This window comes from Sus scrofa, chromosome 11 (genome assembly GCF_000003025.6).
Source record: "Sus scrofa isolate TJ Tabasco breed Duroc chromosome 11, Sscrofa11.1, whole genome shotgun sequence".
NCBI lineage: Eukaryota > Metazoa > Chordata > Mammalia > Artiodactyla > Suidae > Sus > Sus scrofa.
The window spans coordinates 67,555,350-67,579,978 of record NC_010453.5 but is presented as its reverse complement, the minus strand read 5'-3'; the positions used below and the strand labels follow the sequence as shown (position 1 = coordinate 67,579,978).

The 24,629-nt window shown below is 49.5% G+C and overlaps 1 protein-coding gene and 1 long non-coding RNA gene across 3 annotated transcripts in view; both read left to right on the top strand.

Annotated features, from left to right (window-relative positions):
- Positions 1-7,232, top strand: part of LOC106505337 — a 50,609-nt gene extending 43,377 nt beyond the window's left edge. The window contains exon 3 of one of the 2 annotated variants that reach the window (XR_001299653.2): positions 6,100-7,232. This is a non-coding gene — a long non-coding RNA (uncharacterized LOC106505337). Of the gene's footprint in view, positions 1-348; positions 1,225-6,099 lie in introns of those variants that run through there. The other variant, XR_002336571.1, reaches the window with a different exon arrangement.
- Positions 14,337-24,629, top strand: part of STK24 (serine/threonine kinase 24) — a 107,293-nt gene continuing 97,000 nt past the window's right edge. The window contains exon 1 of the mRNA XM_021065380.1: positions 14,337-14,790. Within this exon, the coding sequence (XP_020921039.1) occupies positions 14,749-14,790 (42 nt within the window). The 5' untranslated portion in view covers positions 14,337-14,748. The remainder of the gene's footprint in view (positions 14,791-24,629) is intronic.

Here is a 24,629-nt window from a genome sequence, read left to right as displayed (position 1 = left end):
TGGGAACTCCTAGTTTCTTCTTTCTTTGTATTAAAAGGTAGTTCTCTGGTGGCCTAGCAGTTAAGGACTTGGCATCACTGCTGTGTCTTTGTCTGATCCCTGGAATTCCCACACACCAGGGATGTGGGGAAAAAAAAGGCATTGACTTGAGTTCCATCCCAAATGTACATCTCAAGACTCCCACCATTTCCATCAATGTTGCATCTCCAGTCTCTTGGTTTCTCAGACCCAAATCCTTGGAGTTATTCTTGACTCCTTGATTCTACTTACACTCCATATCTGTTCCTTAAACAGATCCTGTTGTCTTTGCCTTCAAAATATACCCAGAATTATATCTCTTTCCCTTAGTGCCTGTAATAGCTTCGTGGTCTGTATCACTCTCACGTCCTGCAGACAGAAGAGCCAGAGTCTTCCTGTGGCCTTTTCCACAGCTGCCTTTTCACCATCAATTCCCCACGCAGCAGCCGGAGGAACACAGATCCTACGACGCCTCTGTTCCAAACTCTTCAGCAGCTTCCTGTTTCAAGTCCTCATCATGGACCACAGCCCCGACGTGACCTGCCCCAAGCTGTTTCACCTCTTGCATTCCCTCTTGCCTACTCACACTGCTCCTGCCACACTGGCCGTGCTGCTTCAGCCATGGTCCAAGCACACGTCCTCTTCCAGGGCTGCTCAAGTCTGAACGGTCAGGGAGATCGCTCCCTCCCTCACTTCCTTCAGGTGTCTGTCCAAGTGTCCCCGAATGCAGAGACGCTCCTGGGCCATCTAGCGTATCTAAAATGGGTTCTGTGTGCCACGGTCTCCACCATCATCCGTCATCCTCACTCGGCTTCGTGTCTCCTGTATTGCACCTTGCACCACTTGATGTGTTACATACTTGCCGACCGGAATGTAAACTCCGTGAGAACATAGATGTTGATTTGGTTATTGCAATCTCCCAGTCCCTCGATCAGTGTCTGACCAATGCCTGGACAGTTCAGAATTGTTAATGAAGGAGTGAATGGCATCTATTCTGCGTGATCACATTTCATCTATAACTATATGCTCTCCACAGACTGTGAGGTCCTCAGGACATGATTACGTATTATTATTGCCAGCCACCGGCCCACTATGTGGAAAGTAAGCTCGCCATAAAGGAAGTTCCTTGAATATATTTACCTCCCTTACACAGAAGACTATCGGATCATGGAGTTCCCATGATGGCGCAGTGGTTAACGAATCCGACTAGGAACCATGGGGTTGCAGGTTCGATCCCTGGCCTTGCTCAGTGGGTTAAGGATCCGGTGTTGCCATGAGCTGTGGTGTAGGTTGCAGATGCGGCTCAGATCCCGCGTTGCTGTGGCTCTGATTAGACCCCTAGCCTGGGAATCTCCATGTGCCGAGGGAGCGGCCCTAGAAAAAGCAAAAAGACCAAAAAAAAAAAAAAAAAAAAAAAAAAAGACTATAGGATCATAGATGCAGAATGAATCTTAGGTATTCTGGTCTATAACCATGGCTTTTGGAAGATCACATTTAATACTTATTCTGTTCTGAAAGACCACCAAGAAAGAAGAATCCATCATTTTCTGTTTAACAAATTTTAATTCTCAGCGATTCTTTCTTAAGCCATATCTGAATCTCATTTTCTTTTATTCCGGGATGAGAGGAATTTTAATAAATAAAACTAGTCAGTTATATTTCAATTACGGCTCAATTTAAAAAAAAAAAACAGGAGTTCCCATTGTTGCTCAGTGGGTTGAGAACCTGACATAGTCTCCGTGAGGATGCAGGTTCAATCCTTGGCCTTCCTCAGTGGGTTAAGGATCTGGTGCCCCCACAAGCTTAGGTGTAGGTTGCAGATGCTGTGGCTTGGATCTGGTGTTGCCATGGCTGTGGTGTAGGCCCTAGCTACAGCTCCTATTCAACCCCTAGCCTGGGAACTCCATATGCCACAGGTATGACCCTAAAACTAAAAATAAATAAAATAAAAACAAAGCAAACCCAAAACTGATCATTTCTTTTCTTTTTTTCCTTCTTTTTCTCTCTTTTATTTCCTTTATCACAAAGAACCTAGGATCACTGTAGAAAAATCAAAAGAAAAAATTATCCATAAGGCTCAAAGATAACATCTCTTAATAGCCTTTTTTATTTATATGTGTGTATATGCAAATATTAAGAAATATTTTGGAGTTCCCATCATGGCGCAGCAGAAATGAATCCGACTAGGAATGATAAGGTTGCAGGTTCAATCCCTGGCCTTGCTCAGTGGGTTAAGGATCTGGAGTTGCCGTGAGCTGTGGTGTAAGTCACAGACACGGCTCAGATCCCACGTTGCTGTGACTGTGGTGTAGGCCAGCAGCTGTAGCTCCGATTCAACCCTAGCCTGCCCTAAAAAGCAAAATAAATAAATAAATAAAAATAAATATTTTATTGATGTATAAAATATACAGAAAGAAGTACATAAATCATGAGTAGCTTAATAAATAATTCAACCACAGCTTAGGTCAAGAAATAGCCCCCCTCCTTCCCATACATAATCATTATCCCATTATCCTCCCTAAATTTAACCACTGATGTCTGACAGCGTAGATTCTTTTTGTCTGTTTTTAAAACTTCGTATAAGTGGAACTCTACAGCACTCTGTATGGATACTATTGCTTTATGTCTGCCTTCCTTTACTCAGCGTTGCGTTCTGAGCTGCATTATACACACACACACACACACACACACACACACACACACACACAATCTCTCTATTAAATCTCTCTTTAGTAGTATCTAATAGGCTTTTAAACCGATGAATTTTTTAAAAATTATATTTTTTATTTCTAGAATTTTTACCTGATTTGTTTGTTATAGTTCCAGTTTTCTAGAAAATTCTCTTTTAATTTCTTGACTATATTAGTCATATTTATTTTAGTGTCCTTTCTTTTTTTGTCTTTTTAGGGCTGCATTCGTGGCACATGGAGCTTCCCAGGCTAGGGGTCAAATTGGAGCTACAGCTGCCGGCCTACGCCACAACCACACCAACGCTGGATCTGAGCAGGGTCTTTGACCTGCACCACAGCTCATGGCAACACTGGATCCTTAACCCACTGAGTAAGGCCAGGGATCGAACCTGCATCGTCATGGGTGCTAGTCAGATTCATTTCCACTGAGCTGTGATGGGAACTCCTTTAATGTTCTTTCTGATCACTTAGATTGCTCCTACAAGTATGTTTCTCTTGTATCTTTCTCTTTTTGGGTTTCTGTCCATTTTTGCCTTCTTGTATGCCTAGTTGTATTCTGTAAGTTATAGTCTGTAAGTTCCTCTGCCTGGTTATTTTTTAATTTAATTTTATTTTTATTGAGGGCCACACATTGTTGACGAAAAAAATGTAGAGATGGCTTGAGACTCTAAATGATGGTATCTTCCTGGCGAAGCATTTATGTTTATTTCTGGCACAGAGCAAGCCTAGGGCAGACCTCTTACGCTACTCTACTGAGCTGATTGGAAGCTGGACGTACTCCTTGTGAGCGTTAGGCTATTTCTGATTCACCTTGCTTTGAGGATGTCGTGCCGTGTGGTCTCCGTCAAAAGGCTGGGTTGTTTGCCAGAGTTTCTCTTCCTTAGAGGGCAGTGAAATCTAAACTTTGCCCGCCTGGCCCTGTGACAGTGCCAAACCTCTGTGTTGTTTCTTTTGCCATTAAATTGTCTCTTTCAAATTAGCCGTTGCCTGGAGGAGAAGGGCGGCTCTGAATGCCAGATTCACGTTCCTGGCTTCCCTTTCTTCTGGATCTTGGCTCCCCAGTTTGCCTTGCTAGTTCTCTGATAACGTCAAACACATGCGATTTTTTTCTTCTTCCGTTAATTCATCTATTAATTAATTTGTCTAGCTTTTCTTGTCATTCTCAACAGCAGGATTGTTCTGAAATAATCCAGTGAGCCATTGCCAGACGCCAAATTCTACATATATTCTAGTGAAAAATGTTATTGTACTACGCATCCATTCCCATAACGTGCCCTTCTCACTTATCCTCTTTATTTATTTATTTTTTTAGTCTTTTTTTCCAGGGCTGCACCCGCAGCATCTGGAGGATCCCAGGCTAGGGGTCAAATCAGAGCTACAGCTGCTGGCCTACACCACAGCCACAGCAACACCAGATCCGAGCTGCCATCTGTGACCTACACCTCAGCTCACGGCAACGCCAGATCCTCGACCCACTGAGCGAGGCCAGGGATCGAACTTGCAACCTCATGGTTCCTAGTCAGATTCGTTAACCACTGAGATGGGAACTCCATCTTCTCATTTATCCTTATGTGAACCATCTTTAAGTCCATTTATCTTTAATAAATATACCAATATTAATTCACGTGATAATTTAAAATCACTACATAGAATTTATGCCATTCTATGAGTGAATCATATTTTTTTTAAACAGACCCTCATAATTGGGCATTTAATCCGTTTCTATTTTTTCTCTATTATAAACGTCAATACAGGAGTTCCCATGGTGGTTCAGCAGTTCGCGAACTCAAGCAGCATCCATGAGGATACAGGTTCGATCCCCGGCCTCGCTCAGTGGATTAAGGATCCGGTATTGCGGTGAGCTGCGATGTAGCTGGCAGATGCGGTTCAGATCCCGCATTGCCGTGGCTGTAGTGTAGTTCCCTAGCCTGGGAACCGCCATGTGCCACAGGTACGGCCCTGAAAAGACAAAAAAAAAAAAAAAACCCAAAACATCAATACAATGTTCATCTTCATAATACACATTTCTAAATAGTTGTAATTATACCAACTATAATATCTTTAAATTAAAGTTTTAAAGTATAAATTATTTAAAGGTTTTTGTTATATTACTAAAGTTCCCTCCAGGAAAATTATATCAATGTATACTTCCACCAGCAGTGTATAAGTCCCAGGTTCCTTATATTTTCAAGCACTTTCTAAATAATAGAATTTTAATTTTTAAATTCTCCTGTGTCTAACATAAATATTTATTATATGAGCCTACTATTTCCCATACCAGGAACACTCTTGGGATTACAATAAAAAGAAATTAAACTTGGACCTTGCCCTTAATTTTGGCCTCATAATTCTTCATAGATAGTCCATGACTCTTTTTATTATGAAGGTTTATTGCTCCTGTTCCCGGAAGGCCTGAATCTTCCATAGGAATCTTCCTCCTATTCCCACCAGTCATGCATGTATTTTGGACTCTGCCTTTCTCGTAATACAGTCATGTATTATGGACTTATTTATGACACACAGTCCAGGGGAGCTCCTTGAGCTCAGCTCTATGTCTCCATGCGGTGTGGCTGGCGTTTCTTTCTCCTCCTTCCTGTACTTCCCTACACTCATCCTGCTTGAACCCTATTCAGGGGTCCGATCACTCCCTTGACTCCCAAGGTCACTCATCTAGAGCACAGGTCAACAAACCATGGTCCCGGGGACAAGTCTGGCCTGCTCGCTGCGTTTGTAAACAAGTGTCCTTGGAACACATTGTGCTGGGTTGTAGGAACATTGACTACGGCTGCTGTGCTGACACAGCTGTGGAACCGAGTGACCCTGACGGGGACAGAGGTCACATGGTCTATAAGCCTAAAGTATCGACTCTTCGGCGGCCCTTTCTGGGAAAAGTCCGCCAACCCCTGACCCATATATTTCTTTTCTTTCTGTCTTTTTAGGGCCACACTCACAGTATATGGAGGTTCCCAGGCTAGGAGTCAAATTGGAGCCGTCGTTGCCGGCCTATGTCACAGCCACAGCAACGCAGGATCTGAGCTGTGTCTGCGACCTACACCACAGCTCAAGGCAACACTGGATCCTTAACCCGCTGAGCAAGGCCTGCATCCTCACAGATGCTAGTCAGATTTGTTTCCCCTGAGCCACAACGGGAACTCCATGATCCACATACTTTTGTAAGAAGATCTTGAACTTGGTAAGAAAGACTTCTCCTCTACCAGATTAAGCAGCTGACTGGCGTAAACCTCCATTTCCCCCATTCCGTGGGCAGAGGGCTCTTGTCTGCTCAGTGTCATTTCTTTAGGGCGTAGTTCCCCATGCCCCTGCCATGAAACTGTCCTCTCTTCCTGGATTCTGGTCTAAAGCTGGCTGATTGTTACCTCTTATGATTTAGGACCTGGATCATGTGAAGACTTTGGACTCCATAGGCACAGAGGATGAAAAGTTATGAAATCCACACCTATAAAAAGAAGCATGGCATTTGTATGGCACACTGGTCCAGACGGAAGAGGATGCTTCCCACCCGCACCACTCTGGGGCTCTGGGGGCCCTGGCACTGCCCAGCTGCCATCCTGGGGTGCCCAGCCCAACACTTGGGAGGCTGTTGGTATAAAAAGGCCAAAATTGCAATGGAAAGCTTCCAATTCGAGGACCCCAAATCGAGGACCCTGACGTACTCATGGCTTTGGTCTCCTACTCAGTTTTCAAGGGCCACTAGGGCAGTCACAAACCTGTGATGGTTTAATCCCCAAACCATGGTCCCCCAACTTTGCCCCAAGGGGTCCTGAGTACTGCAGAGCCTTCACAGGAGTTCTGTGGGGGTATTTAAAAATTTCTAGGAAATACAGCAATATAAAACATCTGTCAGACACCACACGGACAGGTCCTCCCACCGTTTCAACAAGAGATGAGGCTACATTTTTTCTCTTTTCTTTCCTCTCCTTCCCTCTCCTCTCCCCTTCTCTCCTCTCCTCTCCTCTCCTGCCATGTAGAAGTTGCCAGGCCAGGGAATGGAATCAGTCCCACGGCAGTGACCCAAGCCACTGCAGTGACGGCGCTGGACCCTTAACCCACTGTACCGCAAGAGTACTCCGATGCTACGTGACATCAGATGCCTGCGCTTATGGGCAGGTGCTATGATAAAAAGCGCAAAAATCAATGTAAGACAGAATTGAAGGTGGTGATGCCCAGTCTGGTCCTAAGGTTTGGAAAGTTGTGCCGTGTCCAACAGGAATACATGCCCCCCTACCAAGTATTTGTGATGACTTAAGAAGAAATTAAATTTTGCCATTTTCTAATTTACAGTGGCATTTCTTCAAATGGCTTCTAAATTATGAAGAGAGAACTACTTCAGTCATTTGTACCTAGCTTCTTAGTTCGTTGGACTGTTAGGTATTTCTGTTGGCTCAGAGACGTCATGGGAAAATTTTTTTTTTTCTTTTATAGGGCCGCACCTGTGGCATATGGAAGCTGCCACGCTAGGAGTTGAACCAGAACTGCAACTGCTGGCCTACACCCCAGCCACAGTAACACCAGATGTGAGCCTCATCTTTGACCTACAGCTTGTGGCAACACTGGATCCTTAACCCACTTAGCGAGGCCAGGGATTGAACCCATTCCTCATGGATACTAGTCGGGTTTCTTACCACTGAGCCGCAATGCAAACTCTGCCATGGAAAATTATTAGTACAGTAACAATGCTGTAAAGGAGAAAGTTTGGCTATCTCTGCACTAAGACAATTCCCAGGATCTCAAATCCTCAGCAGTAGGAGGTGGGCTGGTAAAGTAGTGCCACCTCCAGAAGGGTCAGCCTGTCCCCACGCCCCTCTCCAATGTGGCCAAGAAGAACAGAGCAGAGGGAGAGCCTATCAAAGAACAGAGCTGAGCATGGCCCCAGTGGCTGACCCAGGCCCTCGCCCCACTGCCTTACGTTCCATCTAGACTTGACAAAGAGGGGTGCATGTTATCCAGAGCATCTGGACTAGGAAATGGATGGTCTCACTAGAAAGCACTTGAGCTTGGACCTGCTTTGGGGAAGAGGTAAGTACACGGATGGATATGTGCAGGTTGGCTGTATCATGTTCAGGGAGAGAGATCAGGAGAAACTAGATGTATGGGAAAAGAGAACGTGTGTGCACACAAGCGTGTGTGTGTGTGTGTGTGTGTGTGTGCGTGCGTGCGCACATGCGCACGTCTGTTCATGTGGAACAGTCAAGGGCTGGGATGTATTGGGCCAGCTGTCTTTCTTCCATTGCGAATCTGCCCTTTCCACACTGCATGCTCTCTGGATGCGACTCTTCCACCTCTCTGTCACCTTGACCTCTGGCCACAAGAATGCATATGCCCAAATTTGAGTTCCTTCACTAGACGTAAGAGAGAAAGTCCCTCTCTCTGGGGTTGCAAGGACCCTATAGAGTGACTTGTCCTCGCATAGAGAGAATCTACAGGAGGATGAAGCCACGCAGAGCTTAGCAGGAGTGACAAAGCGTTTTGATTTTATCATTGAACCCACCCTCCTGGATTTATCCACGCCTGATTCCGCCCAGGCTGGATTTTTGTCACTGAGCTAAAATGTCCCTTTTGTGCTTAGGGAGCTTGGAGCTAGGTTTCTGTCGCTTGTTATTCAAAGAGCTCTGACTAACAGTGCCACTAGCATAGCTTCTGAGGCAAGCAAGCAAATCTGGGCTGGAAAAGCAAGGGACGGGACTGCACGCTTGTCGTTTTGCAGGCCAAGTCTTGATGACAGTGTTGTGTTGGGCCCGTACTTTGATGAGGATTCCAAGTATCCCTGGTTCTGTGCATTCTGGAACTCATGCCTGCAACCGATGCCTGCAACCCAGAGGCACATTACCTTTGCGTGGCGCACACACTGTCCCTTAAGCCCATTGTTCCCTGGATCTCCTTGACGTGAAAATGAAAATCGTTTTCTACCATTGGTCTGCCTTGTCAGAAAACAGGGCCAAGGGCTTTTAAGAAGTGGTGCTGCAGGTCTGTGACTGTAGGGTGGGCGACATCACCCTTCGAGAGGGATGATTTCATTGATGTCCTTTCTGGATGCACCTGCCAGCAAGCCCAGCCTCAGGAGAGAGGAAAATCTGCACACAGCGCCCGATGAGTCTTCGTATACGGAAGCCTTTATCGGCTGATTGGCAGGGTCAAGTGGCCACTATTCAGAGGGCGACAAGCCCTGTTAGTTGGCTCTTTGCCAGTCGCAATTGCACATGAGAATGGTTCTAGTGAGCCTGTTCCAAGGAGTCCTTCTGAATAGCCTGAGCTTCCCTCGTGGGAGCCCCTAGGACTGTCAGGCCAGGAATGCACAACAGAAAACCCCCAGCCCGATGGGGGCTCAGACTCAAACTCTCTCGGTGAACTCTGCCCTCAGGGGTGGAGGCACTAGAGAGAAAGACCTCAAGGCACAAGCTTTTGGCTGAAATGAGTGCTTATTACTTTTGCTCTCTGCAAAATATTCTGGACTCTCTCCTGGAATGTTTTGCCATGTGTTCCAGGTGATTTCTTCTAATTAGAAATCCTGGAGTTCCTGCTGGGGCACAAGAGGATTGGTGGCATCTTGGGAGCGCTGGGACAGCAATTTGATCCCTGGCCCGGCACTGTGGGTTAAGGATCCAGCATTGCTGCAGCTGCAGCATAGGTCGTAACTGTGGCTCAGATCTGATACCTGGCCTGGGAGCTCCATATGCCAGGGTGTGGCCAAAAAAAAAAAAAAAAAAAAAAAAAAAAAAAGGAAAGAAAGAAAGTAAATGTTTTCGAGTTCTTTTGTGGTACAGTGGGTTAAAGATCTGATCTAGCGTTGTCACTGCAGCTGCCTGAGTCGCTGCTATGGCACAGGTTTGATCCCTGGCCCTGGGAACTTCCACAGGCTGTGGACGTGGCCAAAAAAAAAATTTTTTTAACCAAGCAAACACCTGGTGCTGCTCTCAGTCATCCAGTGATTGGAGATGGGAGCTCTGGTTTCTAAGCGAGGTTAATTTGAGGGACTACGCCCAAGGAACTAATGAAGCAACGCCTCTGAGCTGAAATGTGAAGTGTGACGCGTGTCGAAAGGTCCACAGGCCTTGGGAGAGGAGAAAGGAAGTTCTCATTCAAGGAGCTGAGCCCGGAGGAGCCAGTTAAAGGGGGTGGCGGGAAACAGGTGTCCCTTGAAAGGGGTGTGTTACGGGCTGTCCCCTTGCCCCATTCAGATGTTAAAGTCTTGATCTGAAGCATTTTAGAATGTGCTTGTATTTGAAGATAAGGTCTTTAAAGAGGTAATTCAGGTAACATGAAGTCTTTAGGGTGAACCGTAATCAAATATGATGAGGGTTTCTACACGAGGAGGAGATCAAAGCACAGGCACACACACGGGGAGAAATGGCCGTCCACAGGCCAAGCAGAGAGGCCTCAGGAGAAACCAGTTATGGAGTTCCCATCGTGGCTCAGTGGAAACAAATCTGACTAGCATCCACGAGGACGAAGGTGTGACCTTTGGCCTTGCCTAATGGGTTAAGCATCTGGCGTGGCTGTGGCTGTGGCTGTGGCTGTCGCTGGCAGCTGCAGGTCCGATTTGATCCCCAGCCTGGGAACCTTCATGTGCCGCGGGTACAGCCAAAACCAACCAGGCTGACACCTGGATCTTGGACTTGTAGCTTCCAAAAGACTGGGGGGCAAGAAATTTCTGTCGTTAAAGCACCCCACTGTAGCTGGATCTCTCCCTGGGGGGTTTAGTATATCTGCTCCTCCTGTCAAGTCAAACAGCTGTGACTAGACATGCTTCTTTCCACTGATCTTAATTATCTGTCTTCCTCTTTTGTGTCTTCACCTGCTTAACATGTGTAGAAATTTGTGAAACCTTCTGTTAGTTACTTATCCAAGCCACTCATATTTCTCTTTAAAGTTCACCACGTAAGTCCCTTTCTTTAATCTGTAAATTTAAATTGCTAATGTGCTCCTTGTCTCACTGTTCTTTATAAAGTGGCATTTGGGGGTGTTTATCTTTTCAACTCAGAAGGAGAAGTGAAGGGACTGATTGTTGAATTCTTGTTTTCGGCTGAGCTTTTTGAGCTCTGCCGAGACTACAAGCTGGCTTGGGGGAGGTCAAATACAAGGGTTCTATATTTGGCGGGGTATGCAAATGGCCTTTGTGGTCCCAAATCTATGGGAGAGCACAATTCATTGCCCAATTCATGTCTTTAAGTCAACACAAAAGACAAAGAGGGTCAGGGGATGGAAATTGCTCCACGGGTTAGTAAGTATCTCCATGGAGACCAGAACACGCATAATTGCTATGGAGACCCTCCACGTCTCTCCTCCCGAAATGGCAGTGGTGTATGAGGTGCTGTCACTCCAGCTGAGAGTGGAGGGGAAGCCACAAGAGGAAGAAGGTGAGAGGATAATCCTCTCCTCTCCTTAGTGGAAATTAAGGCTGCTGTGACCAATTTGAATCCGTTGGTAGAGTAAATGTCTGAAGTTAGGGTTCTGGGAGACCATATTCCCAGGAGGAGCTGGGGCACCTGGGGATCCAGTTGTTTATATGCCCAGCGCTAAAGCGGATGTCTGAGCTAAGGTGGCATTCCAACGATGTGTTAATATCTGAACGAGTTAGAGGTTCCTTGGTGGGTCAGTGGGTTAAGGATCGGCATTGTCACTGCTATGGCCTGGATTGATCCCTGGCTCTGGAACTCATGTGTGCTGTGGCACAGCCAGAAAAAAAAAAAAAAAAAGAGAGAGAGAGAGAGAGAGAACTATCTAAATGAATGCAATGAACAATTGGGCAGAGTCTCATCATTGGCTCAGGCCCTATCAATTATCTCTGCTCTGCTAAAACAAAGGGAGTAGGCTACTGTCGGGGGAGTACTGGCTGATGTCTGCACATGACAGAGCAGAACTAGTAACTCCTATTTCGCTTCTCTCTTCTCTTTCAAGGAGATGCTGCTCGACTGTATAAATATGGTCAAAGGAGGACCGTCGTGCTGAGGGGGAGATAAACAGAGTAGAGGGAAACAGACCAGCTAATGAATGCCAGTCATTCATTGTGTCCAGATAAATTCTATCCTATTGTAATTTACATCCAGCCTCTGGATACAAAACAGGATTCCAATTACTTTTTTTTTTTTTTTTTTGCCATTCCTAGGGCCGCTCCCATGGCCTATGGAGGTTCCCAGGCTAGGGGTCTAATCGGAGCTATAGCTGCCAGCCTACGCCAGAGCCGTAGCAAGGCGGGATCCGAGCCGCGTCTGCGACCTACACCACAGCTCACGGCAACGCCAGATCCTTAACCCACTGAGCAAGGGCAGGGATTGAACCCGCAACCTCACGGTTCCTACTCGGATTTGTTAACTACTGAGCCACGACGGAAACTCCTCAATTACTTTTTTTTTGGCCAGCTTGTGGCATGCGTAAGTTCCCAGGCAGAGATCGAACCCACGCCACAGCAGTGACCCAAGCTGCTGCAGTGACAATTCTGGACCTTAACTTGCCACAAGAGAACAGGACTGGGATTCCGATTACTTTTTATGCCCAGATCATTATGGTCCAATGCTGCAGTGGCTCATTTGTTGGAAGTCAGCCCCCTGCAACAGTGGGCCTACAGGTTGAGTTCCCTATGGCAATATCTTAGATCAGTGCCTACACATGGTTGTCCACTTGTCCTATTCCTCCTCTTGCTGCCGTGTTACAGCCTGAAAGCTGACCCCAAGGAGAGACCTCTTAGCACGATGGTCTCTTTTGGTTGAACACTGACTGAAAAAAAAAAAAAAAATCACCTTTAATTCCAGGGATAGCCACTGCAAAATCTTGGTGTTTATATGTCCAGGTTTTTTTCTTATTTACATATAAAACTATCTATGTGTGTGTGTGCATGTGTAAATGATGTATATTTAAAATTTAAATATAACTTTTTTTATGAAGTAGCCTTGAGATCAGATTATACATACATTGCTTTGTACCCTGCGTTTTCTTCACAATATATACTGAAAATATTTTCTCATGTTACTAGAAATACATCATTTTTAATGACTATATGAATCTATCATCATTTAACTAACCGTCTCTGTTAGACTTTAAATCTGTTTCCAGTTTTCCCACGATCATAAATATCACTGCATCACATCTTTTTATATCCATTCTTCTGCACTTCTTTTTGTCTTAGGATATGGTACTGTAAGTAAAATTCCTGGGTTGAAGATGACGAAGATTTTTAAGATGCATTCTCTTGCCTGTTTTGCCATCCACCCCTTTATGTGCCCATTTTTTAGATGCACTAAATTTACACATGCTGGCACGCTCCCAAGTATCAGGGTTCATGCTTTTCTTAACTTTCTATTTGTTACATTCTCTTCACAGTACTTGGGGGTGACACGGCTTCACCACCAAGTGACAAGGTCTCTGAAAGTCCTCTGGACCAATTGGGGGGGGCGGCGCCGGGGGGGGGGGGGAGAATACAGATTTCCAAAGGGAAGGCAAAGATTACATTTTAGCACCTCACTCCTAGTCTGATCCAGAGCTCTGAATACAGTGACACTTCAGAGAATAAACAATCCTTTTTTCAGGGGGAGGACTTTTTAGTTTTTTCCAATAGTCTGTGAACTCGTGGGGGCTCATTTTTGTTTGTCCAACCTCGCCCGCGGTGCCACGTGGGCATTCACCGGTCCTCACAACCGGGGATACGGCACATCACTGCAGTGGCTGCCACTGTTTGTCGTTGTAAATAAAATACTACTTTCTGGAGGCAGCACTGATTCATTCCTTCTTATTTCTTTCCTCTGTAGTTGGAGGAGAGGTGTCTAAAAGGTGGAGGCAGCGGAAAGAGCGGGAGAAGGCCAGGGGAAAGTCTAGACAGGGTTTCCTTTCATTGTGTCCCTTCCTCCTCCCCCTCCCTCCCCCACTTTCCCCTTCTCGGGGGCAGACGATCCCCTATTGTAATTTACATATTCTTAAATTTGCATATTCTCCGGGGCCCAGAGAGGGTGGGGTTCAGCCCCCCACTCCTCAGCTAAGTTTACAGCTCCTAGTATTCCAAGCAGGGTGTTTTCAAGTCGCCAAAACGCGGAATTAACTACTCTCGGCCTCTCCCCTCCCGCTTTCCTCCTTGGGTTGGTTGGAAACTTCACCCAGACACCAAGAAGCTCCGCCCTGGTAGTTTTGAACCGGCCACTGGCTGAGGCCCCGCTGGGCACGCTCCCTCTCGAGGTCCCCCTGGCCCCGACTCTGCCCCCGGAGAGGTCGCCGGGAGCCCGCTTCCCCGGGGCCAGGCGGGGAGGGGTGGGCTCGCGCGGAGGGCAGGAGGGAGATGGTCTGGCAAGAGTTGGCACTCAGCGAGCCCTGGCCGCCCAGTCCCCCGGGGCGCCCGACTGGCCGGGGCCTGGGGGCGGTCGCCCCGGGACCGCCTTCGATTGTGTCCCCCTCCCCACTCCCGCCCGCGCGCCCTCTTCCCAGCTCCGCCCCGCCGGCTGGGAGGGGGGCGCAGCCCGCGGGAGACGCGCGGACCCCCACCCGCCCGGGCCGGCGGCAGCGCAGGCGGCTGCGGCCTAGGGCGCCCGGCGGCCGCCAGCCTCCTCCTCCCCCTCCCGGAAGCGCGGGGCGGGGTCCCCGGCCGGGCCGCGGGGGCGGGCGCGGGGGCCGGGCCGGGGCGGGGCGCGCTCGGCGCTCGCAGGCTCGGCCGGCTGTGCGCGCCCACTCCGGCTCCAGGCGGCCAGCGCACGGGCCCAGGCCGCCGGCTCCCAGCCGAGAGGCAGCAGCAGCCGCCGAAGCGGCAGCGGCGGCGGCAGGAGCGGAAGCAGCTCGCGGCGAGGCCCCGCGCCCCTGGCAGCCCCTCCCCGGCGCGGTGCATGGAGACGCGGCCCGCCGCCGGCCCCTGAGCCCGCCGCGCGGCCCGGGACCCGCGGGGGCTGGGGTGGCCTCGGGCTCCGGCCGGCCCACCGAAGCCGGACTCGGGCTTGGCCGGCCGCCCCCGCCGCCCGAGGGCTGCGCGCGGCCCGCGGGCCTCGTCGCCCGCGCGGATCGCCGCGGCCCGGCCGTCCCGTCCCAGGAAGTGGCTGTCCTGACCGCCATGGCTCACTCCCCGGTGCAGTCGGGCCTGCCCGGCATGCAGGTAGGCAGGAACCCGGCTGCCGAGGGCAGCGAGGGATGCCCGGGCCGGGGCGGAAGCGGGGAACTTGGCGGTGTAAACACGGCCCCCTCCCCCTCCGCTGCCCCTTCCGGGGTCGCGCCGGCCTCCCGCGCCGCGCTCGCAGCCCCCGGGGCGCCCCGAGCGGCCCCGCGGCCTGGGTCTCGGGGGCGGAAGGGTGCAGGGAGCTGGGGCCGCGGCCTGGAGGCGGCCCCGGCGGGCAGGGGGTCGAGGGGGCCGTGGGGGTGCCGGCGCTTCGCCCTGCCCGCGTCCTCTGCCCCCGGCGCCTCCCGAGCCGCAGGCCCCGCGCCGGCCCATCCCCGGGGAGAAGTGATGTGGGGAAATGCCCTTGGAGGCCCGGCTCGCTCTCTGGGCCCCGGCGCGGGCGGCGGGCGCTGGAGGCCCCGGGCCGCCCCGGCGAGGGGGCAGTAAAGTTGAGAGGCGGGAGGGGAGCCCCGGGCGCGCCCCGACTGGTCCGGGGCCCGCGGGGCGGCGGAGGCAGGGCGGGGTGGAGGAAGGTGTAACTGCCAGCTCCACTTCCAGCGCGTTTGTTCGGCGCGTTTCCTCCTGGTGCCGACGGAGGGGAAAGTGCGAGCCCGTAAACCTTCCGGAAGAAGGGATCCTTCGAACCCCGTGCCCTCGAGGGTGGATCCCGGCACGCTGGGCTTTGCCTTGGATGCAGCCCAGTCCCTTCCCAGTAAACCTCTCCGATGCTACTTGGTGGCTCCTTGGCCTTCCAGTGACTTTTTTTGGAGTGGGGGCAGGGGTGCGGGGGGTGGGGGCGGGGAGAGAAGTTGCATTTCCAATTTACAGGACTGCGTGCAAGTTTTTCGCCATGGGGGACTGTTTAAAAACTCTTTGAAAAATAAAACCCCCGTCCTTGGCCAGTTTGTAATGTTTGTAAGGGCATATAAATGGTGGGAGAATGGTTGGGATTAAAATCTCACTATACGGTTAGGGTATGTGGGTAAAGTTTTGCATTCCCGGTTTAGCCAAGCGAGTTGGGACACACCAGCTTTAAGGAAACAGCCACAAGTCTCCCAGCGGATTATTTATCTTGAGACTTTCTACGGGCTCGTTTTCCTCTCTCCCCCTCACTCTTGAGGCCTGAGAAGTTAGTACCTGGACTCCATAGGACCTGGGAATCTGCCCCCCTTTTGGCGAGAGATCATTGCTCTTTCTCTCTCTTAAACCAGAAAAAGAAAACTCGATTTCATTGTTCGCGATTGCTGGCTAGAAAAATAAGGGCACAAAGTTACCAGCATTTTAGAGTTTTGTTTTTTTTTTTTTTAAATGGAGTAACAGTTTACGTTAATAACCTGACTGTGCTTGAGGAAAACTGTCCTTGACTCTGATTTAAAGAATTTTTCAATGCAACGTGCATTTACCACCTAAGCTTCTACTGACTGCTAGGTAAAAATCGGATGTGGTTTCTTGGTATTTCCTAAAATTCCTGCTTTTGTTGGTTTGAATTTAGAGGCAGGAAGGCAAACTGAACTGGGTGAAAAATTATTTCTGACCAGCAGAGCAAGAAGGACCTCTTGTAACATTAAAAAAAAAAAAAAAAAAAAAGCATTTGCTCAATGCTTTCTTTAGACTGACTCTTAGGCTGTTAATCAGGTTGTAATCTAGCTCGCACGCCTCACTCAAAGTACCTGGGGGGTGTTCGGCTTTTGTGGAAAGCGAACCAGTTTAAAAAGGAACTTAAGGCCCAGCTGGCTGGTGCCCTGAAGCCAGCATCAGATGGTCACCAGGTGGTCTGTGGTCTTAAACACTTTTTTGGTCCTCATCTTGTTTTCAAAGCATGGGCCCACATTCTTAAATCTGGGGGAAAAAAAGGAGGTACCTTGCTTTAAATAACTCTGTCTCCCAAATGTTATTTCCTAGGTAGCGTTACCAGGGAACTGTTTTTATTTTGCTTTCTCAGAAAAGCTGTTAAGTTTTTATGTGGATGAAAGAACCAGATTTTCGGCTGTTAGAGTTTTAGGGGCGCGAAGGTGGCGTCTGACCGAGTTCGCCCTGTGTTTAGAAGTGTCTGCACACACTGTAAGGTGATGGGTTTTGGTGCCCTTGGGGGAGGAACATTCCTTTCCTCTCCCTCCCTTAAACTTCAAAAGGAAAACAACAGGCACATTGAGTTTCTACTTTGAACCAGCGGCTGCTCCTGCCCAGGGAGGCCGTCCTGAGAGGTGTCGCGGAGGGTTTAAGGAAATGCGCACCTGCCTGGGCTGGCCCTCTAGGCTGAAACTGGAGGAAAGAAGGACCCTGTGCCCTGTCCTGGTCCATCCTGTCTTCCTCCTCTTTTCTTCTCGTCTCCTCCTGACCAGGGTTTATAGATTGTTGGCTTAAAAAACTGCAGAAAGACAGCAGAGTGAGTTCGGGCAGCCTAGAAAGAAACCTGAATGAAAGAAGATCAATTCAAACAGCATCTTTCTCTGTCTTGCCAATCATTTTTATGCCTCACCTTTCTAGCCAATAGCTCTTGAGGCACAGGTATTATCTGTGCCTTTTTCTAGGTGTGGAAGCCATCGGAGATGTCCTCGAACAGAGCCAGGGGAGGTAGTGTGTTAAGTGGCAGATTTGTGATTGGCCAGAGGCCTTTGCTGCCTTCAAGACCTTACTCCTGCTGGCTATGCGGTATTATTGCTTTACTATTACTTTTGCAGAAATCAATGCTTCTTTCACTCCAACTTGAGTTTACTGAAGAAACTAGAAATATGAGATATTTTGTTTGTTCCATCAGCAGCCGCTATTGATCACTCTTGTGCCAGGTGCTCAGTGAGGGGTTGGTGACTGTACATCTGAATGAATAACTGTTTCATGAGGTTTAGAAACCTTTCTAAAGGTTTCTTTTTTTCTTTTTCTTTTCCTCTTTTTTTTCTTTTTTTTTTTTACCTCCCACACCCCAGTTTCGTATTAGCAAAGGGGAAAAAATAGACATTGTGAGCTGACTGTAGTAACTACGAATAGACAAAGAATTAGGTTGACTTGTGGATTTAACTACTCCCTGTCCTTCACCGAACACGTGCTGTTTGACTCAGTTTAATTCAGATTAAAAGAAGAGCAAGCTTCAGCTGGAGGCAGGGGTACTGATAAGCTGTTCGTTGCCTAAGTTGTGATTTAAAGAGAATGAGATTTTGGTTTATAAATTTTATCCGTCCCTTTCAACCTCCTCTGGACGGTGACCCACGTACGGAGTATATTTTACCTCAAGACCTGCAACTGAGAGTTTCAGAAGACAGTCCACATCCTCATGACTTGTGATGGGCTCTCGTGGGATGCATTTCATTAAAAAGAAACAAAAAGAGCCGTTGCAAAGCGGAGTGGATTTCACAGCTGACTGTTGAAAATGTACTCGTAGAGATGGACCATGTGTAGTAGAACCTGAGTTCGTTCAGCGTGTTTTGAAGGCGTCGCGCAGGTCAGTTGTTCTCGCGTTTGAGCGTATAGACCGTTTACAGGAACAGCTGGAAAAGTTAAAGTCTTTACTTCACCTCGTCTTCCTTTTCTCTGGCTGCTTGGAGAAGCCCTTGCTGAGCACGCCCCTTTGTGTTGGGAGGGCAGGAAGGACGTGTAATGGCCCGTTTGGACGAGTGGGGGACTTTGCTCCAGCGCTCCCTGAGCCTGGGGGAGGCTGTGTGCTCTGGAAATCCGGGAGAGGAAGGCACACAGTAGGACAGCTGCATTGAATTGCGGCTTCAGTGTGCGCAGACTGTGTTCCTCCCAGTGCCCCATTCCGTGGTGTTTCCTGTGTCCGTGGAAGAGGCCTTCCCACGTCCAGCCCATTGCCATCTGCACCCTGGCAGAGAGGTTGCCCTGCGCTTGTGACCTTCGCTTGTGACCTTCGGGGTGTTTGGGAGGCGGGAGTCTGGAGGCACCTGGAGGGGAGCGCCGGGACCTCTAGAGCGTGGGGCCCGCGTTCCCGCGGCAGGTGTAGCTGCGACCCTTCTGGCCCTTGGACGTGAGCGTCCCAGCGAGGACCAGTGAGGGTGCTGTGCCCAAGGTGGTTCAGAGGCGCTCAGAGAGAGGCCCTGTGGCGGGGGGCTGCTGGAGCCGGTTCCTCCTGCTCTGGGAACCCCATTCCTCCGCGCGCATGCTGGGAGAGGGGGGAGGGATGCTGGGGAGCGCCGGGTGCCCCTTGGGAAGCCGTGGTGGCTCTTCAGACGACAGGATGGTGAGAGGAGGAGGAGGCTGAGCGGTTGGAGGTTCCCGTGGCCCTTCTAGCAAGGTTGCCTCACCCCTTATCATGGGCACGCTTTGCAAACATTTTACAGTCTTTACTGCTCTCTCATGCCCCTGGCTTTTGCCCCTTTTTGATGCTCTCTGCCATAAGGAAAGAAAACAAAGGCTCCTTTTCTGTTGTTGGTAGTAGCCTGTCTTTTAAGGTGGGTTTTTTTTTTTTTTTTTGAAATACCCACTTCAGTACTTGCTATTCCCTTTACCACCAAAACTTAGCAGTGTTAAGAATACGTTTTGCTTAAAGTGTCTTTTTGAGGGGAGGGTGTCAGAAGATTTAAAAAAAAAAAAACAACTTGGAGGTGTCCAGGACATTTTGGTTCTAATCCTATATCCAGTCCTATATATAGAGATATATTCTATGTCTAATCCTATCCAAATTCATTCTTGATGGTATTTCATATGGAACCAGTGGGCTTCAGGTAGTAATTGGTCTGATCAGATGTTTTGAAGTTGCTGATGGAGCACAGTGTCCCGGCGAGGTCAGTGCAGATGCAGGACAGCCATCATCGTTGCTTTCTTGTTCCTTTCTTTCTTTTTTTTTTTAACCATGAATTATATTATAGTTGATTTACAGTGTTGTTCCAATTCCTGCTGTGCAGCAAAGTGACTCAGTCATACATATATAAACATTCTTTTTAAAAAAATATTGTTTTCCATCGTGGTCTGTCCCGGGAGATTGGATATAGTTCCCTGTGCTGTACAGTGGGATCTTGTTGCTTATTCATTCTAAGTGTAATAGTTAGCATCTGCTAAACCCCAAACTCCCAGTCCATCCCAGACCCTCCCCCCTCCTGCTTGGCACCCACAAGTCTCTTCTCCATGTTTGTGAGTCTGTTTCTGTTTTCTAGGTAGGTTCATTTGTGTCATATTTTAGATTCCACACGTAAGTGATATCATGTGGTATTTCTCTTTTTGACTTATTTCACTTAGTATGCGAATCTCTAGTTGCATCCATGCTGCTGCAAATGGCATTATTTCATTCCTTTTTTATGGCTGAGTAGTATTCCATTGTACCACATCTGCTTAATCCATTCGTCTGTTGACACGTGGACATTTAGGTTGTTCCCATGTCTTGGTTATTGTGAATAGTGAATAGACTTATTAGTTCACTTGGTTATTGTGAATAGTAATAAACTTAATAATGATGACCATTCTTGACCGGTGTGAGGTGGTACCTCATTGTGGTTTTGATCTTGTTCCTTTCTGTAGTTTTTGTGGTCCTCTTTGAGCTACTCTTGTAGTGTGTGGAGCTGGGCTTATTTGGTGCTGGTTGACATAACTTTTCAGTTGAACAGTGTTTTTCTGGGACCTTGGTATGAGATGCAGTGTGAGGAATTTTGAAGAAATGAGCCTGCTGGTAGTTGCTGCTTCTTTCTAGTGTATTTAACAGTCACACTGAAGCCAGAGTCCAGGAGCCTTGGGTCTCTTGAGAAGCGTGCCGCTTCGCCTTCTATTTGGGTGATTTCTCCCGGTGATTCAGAGTTGCCTGCTTGGAAACTCCGTACCTGCAGGAAACGGACCACACCCAGCCAGCCCTCTGTGGCCTTTTTTGCGCTGGAGCTCAGCATTGTTATCATTAATGGAATCTTGTGGGAGCGAGCGCAGGAAATAGAACAGTTGACTCTGTTATCCCTCGGTTGCTGCTCAGCGTCAGCCTCTGTCATTGGACCGGTCATTTCCCTCCCGTGACTTTGTGCTTTGGCCCCACAGTATGTTTGAAACTCAGTGCCAGCTGGTTTGAGAAGGAGAAAAACATGGCTATTGCAGCACCTGGCCCCTGGGGTGGGTATGGGGCTTCCTCGTCCTGAATGGCCCCTGGCTTCCAAGGTTTGGAGGAAGGGAGGTAAAAGGCTGTGTACCTTTGCCTGCAGCAAAGCACATGGCATCTGGGTTGTGGGTTATGAAGGCACTTCCCGTGCACCCCCTGGGACGGGACTGTCCGCCTTGCAGACCTTCGTTCTGTTTTCTGGAGGGTTTTGGTCAGTAGGAGGAGGCTTTTCTGTCCAGCCTCCTGTTGGTTTCTGAATACATTGTGGGAGCTTTTCGAGTTTTATGTTAATGCGTACCAAATATAGAGCTGTTGTGTATCTTCCCATTGTTTTAAGTCTCTTCCTGTTTTTAAAAAGACTTTCTGGGAGTTCCCCTGTGGCTCAGCAGGTTAAGGATCTGGTGTTGTCGCTGCTGTGGTGCAGGTTTGATCCCTGGCCCAGGAACTTCCGCAAGCCGAAGGGGAAGAAAAAAAAGGATTTTCTGGCCCTAAGATTTGAAAGGACCGATTAGGTTCATATCCTTTGTTTATTTTACTTATAATAGGATTTTTGTTTGGTTTTTGTTTAAAAAGTCAGGCAGTGGTAAGGTTTGTTGGGAGAGAGCGCCGTCACCGCCTGTGGCTTCCACTTCCTCCTCGTGGGTCCGCCCCTGGCCGGCCTCTGGGCTCATGTAGCGGTGGTTCTTTGTGTGTTCATACGGAACATTTTAACATTGCTGCCACTTTCCCTCTAGTTTCAAGGCATTATCTGCAGACTGTGCACCTGGAGGGAGGATTTGGTTCTCATGCCCTTGTACCTGCCGTCCGGGTCCCCCGTGTGCTACACTGTAACTCTACAGAGGCTAGAATCACCCTTCCCGGCCAGCCCTTAGTAAGCCAGGGTTACTTTTCACATCTTGTTAGAAGTTGTTCTGGGGGGCGTGGAATTGCCTTGCTCTGTTTGGGCTGCTGTTGCAAGATACCATGGGCGCCTTAAACCGCAAGTGCCTTGCACGGGTGTGGAGGCGGGGAAGCCCAAGCTCAAGGCTCTGGCTGATTTGGTGTCTTTTTCACCTGTGGCACGGGAGGATCCCAGGCTAGGGGTCCAGTCGGAGCGGCAGCTGCCGGCCTACACCACAGCCACAGCCATGCGGGATCCGAGCCATGTCTGCAACCCACACCACTGTTCACAGCAACACAGGATCCTCAACCCACTGAGTCGGGCCAGGGATTGAACCCGCAACCTCATGGATGCTATTTGGTTCGTAACCCACTGAGCCACAGCAGGAGCTCCCTGATGTGGTGTCTTTTGAAGGCCTGCCTCAGGCCGTGTCCTCACAGGGCAAAGGGCCGAGGGGGTGGGGTGCCATGGGGTCTCTAAGGGCACTAATCCCGTCCTCATGACCTGATCACCTCCTGTCCCACTGGGGATTTGGGGGCTCGTGAGCATTTTGTCTGGAGCAGCACTTCTGTACCCCACACCCATGCCAGTTGTTGGCGTCGCCTCCTGGGATGTTGAGGGGGAGTCGTCCTTCTCGAAAGTCCTCTGCCCTGTGCCACGGGCCTCCCCTCGGCCTCCATCCTCGGGATCCCTGCTGCTTCCCCAGGATGGCTTGGTTTCTGGGTCTCCGGTCGTGTCTTCCTTGGGTTACACCACTGGGTTGGCGGAACATGTCTGTGGCCTTCCTGTGCGAAGGGATACAGGGTCTTTTTCTCTCTCTCTCTTTTTTTTTTTTTTTTGGAGGTCTCGGATCTCTGACAGTTTCTTGCTTCGGCCTTCCCTCCCTTAGCGACACTTTGGCACTTCGTCGTGGGGTGGACGTTGCTTCCTCCAGGATCTGACAGCATCTCCGCTGTGTCTTAGCTTCCGGTGCTGCCCCTGAAGAAGGCACCCCGGCTCGGATACCGCCGTCTGGGCGCGAGCTGTTTTATTTTTCCTGACTCTTACAGCATCTGAACTTCTCCGTTGTGATCTGAAGTTTTGTCATGGTGTGTCTTGATGGGGTTCCACTGTTTTGTGACAGGTACCTTGCAGCTCATGTCGTCTTGTTGAGTTCTGTCTTTGATTCTCTTCCCTCCTTCCAGTTTCTATGTTCTCGTTTTCTCTTTTTTAAATAAAATTTTATTTTTATTTATTTTTAAGTATTTACAAATTTGACTCCTCAGCGATAGGCTTTCATCATAGATGTAAGTAGCTCTTTTTCTTAAACTCTTTATTATTTGGATGCTGGACCCTCTGGACCTGTCCTCAAATATTCTTACCCCTTTGAAGCCTGTTTTCCATCTCTTTGTCTTTTTTCCTTGGCTTTCTGGGAGACTCTCGCAGCTTTACCTTCCACTCTTCCAAAGAGCTGTGCTCTGACTTTTGAAATTCCGAGGGCTCTTTTTGAGTCTCTGGATGTTGTCGCTTTCTTGTTTCAGTTGAAATATCTGCGCTAATGAGTATGCTCAGTGTAATTATGTTGTTTTTCCCCCCAGAATAGATTCTCTTCCTTCAAGGCCCCTTCGCCCCTCCGCTGGCTTTGGTCTCTGTTTTTCATGGTAGAGGCTACCCTCGAATGTCCACTCGTGTTTAAGCTGGTTGGAGGCTGACCTGTTTAATCACGGTGATGCGGCTGCTCCGAGTGGGAGGGAGAGCGAGGAGTGGCTTCTGTTGCTTTCTTTTAGCTTTTCGGCCGTGTACCTGCCTGCAGCAGCCTTCCCTTGAGCCTCTGGCCTGCTCCCGTCTGGACTGACGGTCACCCCACGTGGCGCTCCGCCTGGCCTGGTCCCTCCTTGTCCCGCCCGAAGCTCTGGATGTGGCACAGGGCTGAGTGCGGGCACAGTGCCTGCGGAGACCCTCAGTTTTCCTCTCCCGGGGAGGAGCGGGAAGGCCGTCTGGGGGTCTCCCCACTTCTGCAGGCCTGGCAGGTGCTGCTCCCCGGGGTGCGGTCCTGGGGCTGGAATCCCTCTGCCTCTGCCTCTAGCCTTAGAGTCTGTCCTCTTCCCCAGCTTTTCTTTCCACCACTTGCTCTCCAGCTTCTGGAATTTCCTGGCCGTGGGGCTTCTCTCCCGCCTGGTGTGGGGGACGGCCTTCTACAAAAACCCCCTTTGCTCTGGTTGTAGTGGGATTTCAGGATTGACCAACGTAGATCTGAACACTCTGCTCTCTGCCTGCACGTCTGTCCATGAAGGAATCGACTCTGAATTCCAGGATCAGGACCGCGGGCGCCGGGGCCGGAGGGAGACGGACTCCCAGAGCCGCGCCGCATCATCATGCGATTTTGCCTTCAGTTTCTTCTCTGTAAGAGAACGGCAGGATGAGCATCAACAGCCTTGTTTTTCTGTGTCTGTGGCCCCCTCCCCGACCCGAGTGCTCTTGCTCTGTCCCCTCACTTTGTGGTCTCTGGAGGCTGCGCGCACAGAACCCTTGCAGGGCGCCCTGCGGGAGGTACCCGGTGGGAGAAGCATTTGCTCAAGTTGATGGATGTTTTGGGGGCACAGCCCAGGTCTGGGGTTGAGGGTGGGCTTCTTGGAGGGCGGGGGCGGCCTCGCCGGTGGCTGCGTGTGGTAGGCAGGAGTGTGGGGGCGCCGGTTTGCACGTGGCTGGGCCTGGGCGCTGAGGACTCGGGAATGAAGAGTGGGCGGCTTGGCGCTGCCCTTTAAATACTCACATTAGTGGACACGTGGCTTTAAGGGTTGCTTCCTACCTAAGAACAAAGTACCTCTTGGGGTAGAAACGCACGGTGATAAACGTTCAGTGAAATGAAGAGTAATCCTCAACTTGGGAACCGGCGTTGCCAGCGGCTGTTTCAGGCACAGGTTCCTAGCATCGCTTGAGTAGCAGAGGCAGCCTGGT